Source organism: Eleginops maclovinus, chromosome 3 (genome assembly GCF_036324505.1).
Source record: "Eleginops maclovinus isolate JMC-PN-2008 ecotype Puerto Natales chromosome 3, JC_Emac_rtc_rv5, whole genome shotgun sequence".
In the NCBI taxonomy this organism is placed as follows: domain Eukaryota; kingdom Metazoa; phylum Chordata; class Actinopteri; order Perciformes; family Eleginopidae; genus Eleginops; species Eleginops maclovinus.
In genome coordinates, this window is record NC_086351.1 from 3,626,203 (window position 1) to 3,635,276 (window position 9,074).

Genomic DNA, 9,074 nt, shown 5'->3' on the forward strand with positions numbered 1-9,074 from the left:
GAGGAGATGGAGACTGCAGCAGGCTGGGTGGAGAATCTGAATACAAACGAGTGGCACTTGTCCTCCGGCGGCCTCCCTGATTTTATTGACATTCGTGTGAAAAACTGTACACAGAGGAAATTCTTGCTAAGCATCCTGTTCTGAAGCGAGAGAAATCCATACAGGGTGGGGAGATAAAGAAAAGCCGTTTCTATTCTTCTCCACGTCCCGTCACTGCTGATTGGCACATGTAGGACTCTTTAATGCCTGCCTATGGTTTTTAAAATCAATACAACCGGTGGACTAAACGTTTACTTCAAGGATAAAAAAAGATTAAAAGACAGTGGGAGCTTTTTCAAAAAATGCACAGTGGAAGCTTTGTCCTTCCCATAAAGCAGTGCACATCCAAGGGGGGATTCACTCAGCTTGCACAGAAATAAGCACACAGACACAAAAGCTAAAACGCCAGAGTCTTTATTGAACTTCCATGGTACAGAAAGACCACATTTTTCTACAGGAATGCTACTAAAAATCACAAGACTTGATATCTGGAGGATTGCACGATGCACGCAGGATGCCACCAGCACTAATGTGTCTGTAGAGGAAATGTTGAGACGGGTTTCAAAGCTGTTTTAGAAAAAGTTGCCAAACAGAAACTGACATTTGGCTTTGAGAGGCTCTAGAACACGTCACTCACTGATAGATAAAATAGACATTTATAAATAATAGATCTTGCTGCTACTCTCACAGGTTTTCTTACTGTATACATGCAGAATCATTGGAGAGACAGAGATGATGCAACTTGATGTGCCACTTTCCTTTTGCTGCACCCAAGACAGTAACTTGAAATGTGATATGAGAAATTATGGTGGGTTTTTTTTCTTTCTTCCAGATTGATATACTTGGCTGTCAGGTGGAGAGAAGAAACCCTTGTCGTGGTTACATCCGTCCTTTGATCACGGGTACAGCTCACACATAAATCTGTCTTTGTTGTGCGCCATCCAAAAATGAACAACCTTTGGGAATCATTGATTTTCAGCAGTTTTGCCTCCTCTTTCCATTCCCACTCTGAATATTTTATCTCCACCACTGGAAGTACTCTTAAGAACACCCCTAACACAGTCCAGAGGGGGCTCACAAAGAGGTGAACGTCAGCCAGATAATTAAGAAAACAAATCATGGGGAAAAAGCTGAAACAAAAACCGACTCCGCTACACTACAGAGGGGGAAGGAAGAAAAAAAAGCCACGCTATTTGCATTTCAGGCGCCCAAAGCAGGGAATAAACAGCAGTTTTTGGAGCGTGACATGTTAAACACATTGCCTGTTGGCTACGGCCCTGCCAAACAGCTTTGTGAAATACCCCGTTCAGTGTTTGGAGATGCTGAGAATGGCTTTCTTTGAACCGTTTGCAAACCAGATTCAACTGTATTTGAGAGTCATCCCGTGAAAGAAACAGTCTGCTGGATCAAAAGGGAAAGTGATGGGCTTTACATGTGCAGGTGGAATCAGCTGTGGAAGCACAGGTAGGGCGTTGGGATGTCACACGTCTGTTAAACTGCTTGTTTTTTTAATTAGCCATGGCGGGCCGAGGAGCTCAAGGCCATGAAGGGGATGGAAAACAGGTAGCTGTGACGCAGAGCCACATGAAAGACATTTCTAACCGAGCACAGAGGAAGGAAGGAGGGAGCAGCAGGGAGATGTGTTTTTTTTAGACCTCGGGGAAGTGGAGGAGTTTTTGTGATGGCTGGATACCTGGGACCCCTGGAATCAATTTCACAGTTTCAGAGAAAATAAAACGGCGCTGTGGGCAACCCCTCCGGTCGTATTGATGCTCCTCCTCTGGCCCCGTAGATGTGTTTACCATATGGAGAAACAGTCACCTCAGAGGTTCACAACTGGGATCCTGACACAGCAAGAGGCACAGAAGAAGAAGAAGAAGAAGAAGAAGAAGAGTCAGAGGGAAAGAAAAAGGGAAGGAGGATGGGGTTGTTGGTGGAGAGGAAAGACAGAAGATGAGAGGGGAAGGGGAGGCCTGGAGCTGGAGGAGCAAACAGAAAAAGCTGCTTCACAGGGGACTGAGAGGGCGGCGGCGGCGGGGAGATGGAGGAAAGAGCTGATGGGAAGAAGGAAGTGAGAGGGAGCACTGCTCTATAATTATCACGATCGAGATTAACTTTAAATACCCTCGAACAGACAGGTGCAGAAGATGTCAGAGGGGCAGGGGTCCAAATTAATCAAAGGGCAGGTTGGCCATTTTTGTTATTTTTAAATAAATATATGCCCGGGATAACTCTATCAAACAAACCATTGGGGTTGGCTCAAACACTGCTACATCACAGTGACCTAATAAAACATGCAAATAAATTAGGTATCTTTCAGTCTATCTGTGCCTGCCAGAGGTGGGGAAGTACTCAGATCTTGTACTTGAGTAAAGTAGAAGTACTCAGATCTTGTAGTTTACTCAGCACCTGAGTAAACTTTAAATGGCCTCTTATAAAAGCATCATTTCATGGACTTGGCCCCACTATGACTCATCTGGAGTTAAACACTGATCCACCAACACTGCAGGCCCGGTTCCTCCTCAGAGACTCCGTCATTACTTCCTTATGAGACAAAACATCCAGAGGTGCACAGACACATGCGCACAGCAGACTTACGGACCCGCTGAGGCGACTCATTACCTCTCCCTGTCGGTGAAGGAGGAGGAGGTGCTGTGCAGCGTCTGCCGGCTGTCCTCCGAAGCCAGGGAACGGGGGAGAGCCAGGGAGAGTGGGGGGGCGACGCCACGGGAAACCGGGGGTGGATGCTGGGAACAGCTGCGGTCGTAACTGGGAGAAAAAGAGGGATAGTGACACAGAAAGATTAGAGATCAGGGGAGAGGGTAGGAGGATGCAGACAGAGGGATGGGGAAAGGAAAAGATGGGAATTGATGAAAAAAGAGGACAAGGAATATAAACGGAGATGAAAGGACTCAAGGAAAGTTGGAGATTGGTAACAGTAAGAGAAGGTGAGAGATGATAGAGAAGGGTGACATTAAGGGAGATGGACACAGGAGATACAGCAGAATAAAAGAGAAAAGGACTGATAAGAGGAAAAGGAAAGAAGAAGACAGAAGGATGGGGAAGCGAACACATTACTCTGCCACTGAGAGGGAGAATTAGTGCACTCATCGGACTCATTAAAACGCTGTCAGAAGGGAGAGGTGGGCTAGGGATGGAGGGGAAGGGGACGGGTCACAGTGGGTGGGAGTCAGAAGGGGGTGAGGTAATATGGACAGAGGGGGTGACGCATCACAGAGGGTTGCTTGCCATTACATTACACTGAGTCACATTGCAAAAAGTCACAGGTCTGGCCTCTTAAGAATACTTAAACGCACGAACAGAGGGTGTTCAGAGCCATAACAGCCAGCCTCATCTTCCTCCAGTAACACCTGTCCTCTCTCACACACACACACGCACACACACACACACACACACACACACACACACACACACACACACACACACACACACACACACACACACACACACACACACACACACACACACACACACACACACACACACACACACACACACACACACACACACACACACACTGACAATTCGAGGGCTGGGAAAAGCTCTGAGCACATATGCCGCTCTTCTATAATCATAATGAACGTCCATGGACGGTGGCCAATTTCCACTATAGGCTATCATTTCGGTCCATCTGTACCCCCCTTCCTGTTCTCTCTCTCCCTCCAACACATGGCGGTATTTACACATTTATGACACTGAAGCACGAGCCAGTCTATAGAGAGGGATGCTGCCATGTCTCCAGCCTGCCATTCCCCACTTTTTTTTTCGTAGGGCCACTTTGGATCCACACAGCAGCGAGGCCTTTTTTTTGTTCTCCCGTGGAGAATCGAAACAACAGCGAAGGCCGGGTCTCAGGAACAGAGAGAAAAGGGGGTTTATCGTGTATCAGCTCACGGCATGCTGGAGGATTATCTGTGGATCAGCAGTCGGACTGGCGGTGCTAAGGGGGAGATAGGAGACTGGCGAGGGAGATAAGAGGAGTACCAGCTGTGCAAAGATAGGCAGAGTTAGAGCCGCGCTACGACCATAACTGGAAGTCTAAGCGAGGAACATGAAGGGAGAAGGGAGGGGAACACAGGTATTCAGAGAAGGAAACAGAAAAATCCCTGCGAGGGAAAAGGGAGGCCCGAGTGAGAGGAGGGAGGGTTTTAGAGAGACAGAGCGAGGGGGAGATAATGTGGGAGAACATTTGAGATTAAGAGGGAGTATGTAAAAGACACAGATTCAGGCAATGAAATGCTTAACTATGATACAATGGAGATGTGGGTAAGATGAGCAGATAAGAGATTTACAGTAAGGAGGAGGGGAGAGGAGAGGAGAGTCCCAGTGGTCAAATAAACTATGTGTTATTGGTTTGACCAGCAAAGCGTGGAAGTGCTCCACATAGATGGCCCCCCCATTTACAGTTAATGGTCATGTGTGCAGCGAGCACTTTCCTACATGGGAACACACACAGGCCTGGGTTAAACGCTCTTACAGGTTTAATGGTGGCCTGTCAAAGCAGCCAGGGTTGGGAGCGTTTACTTTAAAATGTACAGATATTTAGTCTAAAAAAAGTGTTATTTGTAATTATAAGGCTTTGCATACAACATAGTATAGTTTACTAGTGCTTTTTTAGTTCAACATTATGTGTTTTATGTTAAATCAGATGTCCAGCTACTGCATTTCAGCCTTAACTGGGTTCTATATCCTGGGGTTCTTTGACAGGCTGCGTCCAAGCGAAAAAGGGAGTAATAACGGTGTAATTACAGCTAACTATGGAGGTAATATGGGTCTAATTACAGAGTAACCAGGGTATAATAAGGGTGTAATATGGATGCAAACATGGTGTGTTAATGCGTAATATGGGTGCGATTGTATGCCCTTTTAAGGGTTAAAACAATATTCAACATAAAGAAAATGAGGGAACTCAGGTAGTATCCACCTATAGGATATTGTTATTTATTTGTCCCCATTCTTTAAAAATGTACCTTTAATTAGATTCATTGTAGCTGTAAGGGAACACAGTTTCTTTGCATCCTGTAATCCCGTTATGTAATCCCGCTAGTCCCTATGGACACTCACAGTGGAGCCATGTTGTTGTTTTATCCTGTAAGGCAACAATATAACCCCCCCCCCCACACACACACACACACACACACACACACACTTCACCCCTAATGGTTACAGTGAATGTTTAATCATTGCAACTCTAATGGCACTAAATGACACATCTGTGCCAACTGTGACTTTCAGGAACACAAGTGCTGTTAATAAAGTCATTAGGTAGCAATTACTCAGATCTTTCTTTAGGGAGGAACATGTCAGGGCATTACGTAATCCTGAACGACAGGCGTGACCGTCATGCACATACAAACACTCCTAACAAGGTGTCATCTTCAACCAAGACACACACACACATCTGGCCTCTTCGTTGAGCCTTAAACTCATCTGGTTAAATCCCTTCCTCTTGACCCATCAGGCTGTAGGAAGTCTACCCCGTTTCTGCACAAAATAGCAATTTCTTCTAGCCCCATTTCCCCAAACATTGTACTCTAATCTCCTGACAGTGATGCGGAAAGCTGACTAATCTCCAAATCTGTTGTTTCTGATATATTTTCCCATCTAAACTACCTGTGACTCCTCGCCTGTGTTGGGATGTTTACGGATTATAACCAAATCCACAAAAGATCCCTCTAAAGGTGTTTTAATCCTGAAGAAGCACAATCAAGCAGCAATTAACGAGGTGGAAAAGCAAATATTGGACTCAAGTGGGAACAAACATGCCAGTTTTGAGTAGCAGGAATATTTGTTTTGTGGTTTTGTTGTCTTTTTAATCTGATCTCGACCCTGAGGGGAGTCCTGACCCAACAGGTTGGAAATCCTCATCCGGGATAATCTTCACCTGACCTCGAAACATCCCTAACTTTCTCAGAGCAAATGTAATCCACGAGATCTACAAAATGCCTTCAGACAAAGCACCTCGTTTAACCTCAAACTCTCAGCCATAACAGGCCCAATCAAGAAATCCAAAACGCAGTTACAGTGAGGGAGGGGGTTGAGGCCCACATGGGTCTGCACCTCGCTGTCGACATCTACCAGAAAAACCCTTGAATCAGGAGCACCAGTGCTGCCCCCCCCCTGCTGGGAGGCAGGTGTTCAGCTCGTACAGGAAAAGTTTGCTCATCATTTACTCACTACCAGCAATGCCAACTTCATATTTTTGCAGCTACACACACACACACACACACACACACACACACACACACACACACACACACACACACACACACACACACACACACACACACACACACACACACACACACACACACACACACACACACACACACACACACACACACACACACAGAGTATTTGGAAGGTAAGAGTCAAGGTTCCCTACCAGAGTTTGGCTGTAATGACGACTGCGGTCAGGATGAGCAGCGAGGAGATGGTCACGGTGACGTAGAACTGAGGGTCCACTGTAACACACACACACACACACACACACACACACACACACACACACACACACACACACACACACACACACACACACACACACACACACACACACACACACACACACACACACACACACACACACACACTTCATACCATGACCATGTATTATTGTAATCCAGAGAAAAGAAGAGAAACAATGAAGCCAAATGTGATGTGAGAGACTCTGGCCTCCAACTATGACAAAATCCAATGTCGTCCTCGTTGCATCGCGCTTTTTGACGTCCTCCCAGTGAGTGATGAGAACTTTATTAGGCATTCCCCGCAACAGACACAGCCGGCTGCACACAGCAGCCTTCACCCGGTGACAGCTAATTCCCCGGAGGACTTGTGGTGTGTGTGTGTGTGTGTATGTGTGTGTGTGTGTGTGTGTGTGTGTGTGTGTGTGTGTGTGTGTGTGTGTGTGTGTGTGTGTGTGTGTGTGTGTGTTTGTGTGTGTGTGTGTGTGTGTGCTTGTGTTCTCATGGCCACCTTTATTTAGAAATCCTTCATGTGCATCTTCTCATTCCCACCTTCCTCAGGCTCCGTCTCCTCCGCCTCCGTCCCTCCATCCTCCCTTCCTCCCCCCTGCTCCTTGGACTCCAGCGGGGGCTCCTCTCGGGGCTGCTGGCTCGCAGGCCAGTCCGCCTCGGGGGTGCTCGCCTCCTGCTGTCCCCCCCCGTGGCCATGCAGGGCGTCCGTTTCCTGGCTGGAGAGGAAGTGGTAGGTCTCATCCTCCAGAGGCTGAGTGGGACCCCAGACCACCGCCCACAGAGGGGTGGGCGTGACCTGGGCCGTGACGGACAGCTGGACAGACAGGGCGTCCAGCTGTTCCTCCTTGCCCTCGCTGTCGTCACGGTTACAGGTGGAGGGCTGTGTCACCAGAGCAACCAGGAGCAGGGCAGTCAGTCGTGCGACAGGAGAGATGGAGCTGCAAGAGAAAGCATGAGAAGTGTCAGAAGTTATCTGAGAAAATGTGTGTCCACGGGCGTCCTGCACGACCTCATCAGCTCACAATTGATTCTGATGCCAGCAATAAATCAGCAGGACATTTAATGCATCTGCACCCCATTCATCCCTCCTTCACCTCTATCCATCTTACCATCTCTCCATCGCTTCGCTCTGTTCACTGAGACTCCGCTCCTCCTATCATCTCTCTCTGTAAGAAAAGGACAGAGGGGCAAGAGAGAGGGAGAGAGAAAAGGGGAGGGTCCAGCTTCTTTTATGTTTCCAGATTAAAAAGCGTGTAAACATAGACACCAGCAGGAGTAATGGCAGAGCGCTGTCATCTTCAGAAAGAAAAAAACGACTCCTCTGGGCTTTTAAATTTAACGCTCAATTATGCGCCACATGTTTCTACAGAAGCCACATCTGCAGTCAAAAACACCCAGAAGTACACTCTCACTTCTGCTCTCTCACACACATTTACAGTGCACACACCTGCGCCCGGCACATTTATCATCATTAGAAGAGTCATGCAAGCAGCCAATACTCTATATGGCACTTTGAGCAGAGAGGCAACTTCTCCATCCAAAGCTGCTGCCTAAATGCCACAGAAATGTCACTTCAGAAAACACAAACGAGCACGCAGGGAGACGGACAGAAACACAGACGCACTCCGACACATATCAGTTATCATGCCTACCTCTGGCAGTGGAGAGAGGGAATGAGGGAGAGGGAGACAGAGAGAAACGGGGAGATACAGAGAGCAACTGAGGGGGGAAAAAAAAGCATCGGTTGCCTTAGCGACTGAGACATGTAGAGTCTGCGAGAGTAAGAGAGGGGAGAGAGAGCGATGGAGGGAGGCGGGGGGGGAGACACTGTAGGAGATTTAAATGCTAATTATGTGTTTTTTTACAAAAAAAATGGTTCAATTAAATGGACGGCGAGCTAAATAAATGAATTTGACGAGGCAAACAGAAATGATACAGAGGATGACGTTGTTAAGCTAATTTAAAAAATACTCTTCAATTATATTCAAAGAGGCCTATTACATAAATGTTCCTGTTTTGTGCTTCACTGGGACATGTCTCCATGCTTTAATGTTCAAAAAGCTCTTTTATTGTTCTCATACTGCCTCTTTTCACCCTCTGTCTGAAACCAGAGCCCAGTCTGCTCTGATTGGTTAGCTGGCCGGCTCTCTGTTGCACTTAGTCAACACATTAGAGAAGTCCCGCCCCTTAGCCAATCACGTACAATGTGTCGGAGCGCTGGCCAATAGGAACGTAATTGTTACATAGTGATGTCATTATGTTACAGGAAAAAGGAAAGGAGTCAAATTGAGGCGTCTTAGGCAGGTGGGGGTGGATGAGAAACTCCCACTGCAGGGACATGCTGGATTTTAGCCTTTGCAGACCATTTACATGAACACAAACCTATATAACGCACTACAGGAAAGTGAAAAACCCGAAGGAGCATAACAGGGTCTCTTTAAAAAACATCCCGGAGAGACAGAGACAGCGGAGAGGAAGGCTGGAGGAATAAAAACTAATTTACATTCATTAACACATGCAGAGCGGGGTGAGGAACTG

At 47.0% G+C, this 9,074-nt stretch overlaps 1 protein-coding gene across 1 annotated transcript; it reads right to left on the reverse strand.

Annotated features, from left to right (window-relative positions):
* Positions 1-476: 476 nt before the first annotated feature.
* pianp (PILR alpha associated neural protein) lies at positions 477-8,753 on the reverse strand. Its single transcript, XM_063878398.1, has 6 exons — positions 8,189-8,753; positions 7,646-7,702; positions 7,077-7,474; positions 6,446-6,524; positions 2,662-2,808; positions 477-1,883 (listed from the first exon to the last, which is right to left on the reverse strand). The coding sequence occupies exons 2-6, from the start codon at positions 7,654-7,656 to the stop codon at positions 1,862-1,864; spliced, it is 657 nt and encodes a 218-aa protein (XP_063734468.1). The 5' UTR covers positions 7,657-7,702; positions 8,189-8,753; the 3' UTR covers positions 477-1,861.
* Between the last annotated feature and the right edge of the window lie 321 nt (positions 8,754-9,074).

What these genes read in the sequence shown, in the direction of transcription:
- pianp (XM_063878398.1), bottom strand. An exon ending in GGAGACGGAGCCTGAGGAAG is followed by an intron (nt 6,525 to 7,076) that starts GTGGGAATGAGA and finishes TGTGTGTTACAG; the next exon opens with TGGACCCTCAGTTCTACGTC. An exon ending in TCCTTCACCGACAGGGAGAG is followed by an intron (nt 1,884 to 2,661) that starts GTAATGAGTCGC and finishes TTGCTGTGTCAG; the next exon opens with GATCCCAGTTGTGAACCTCT.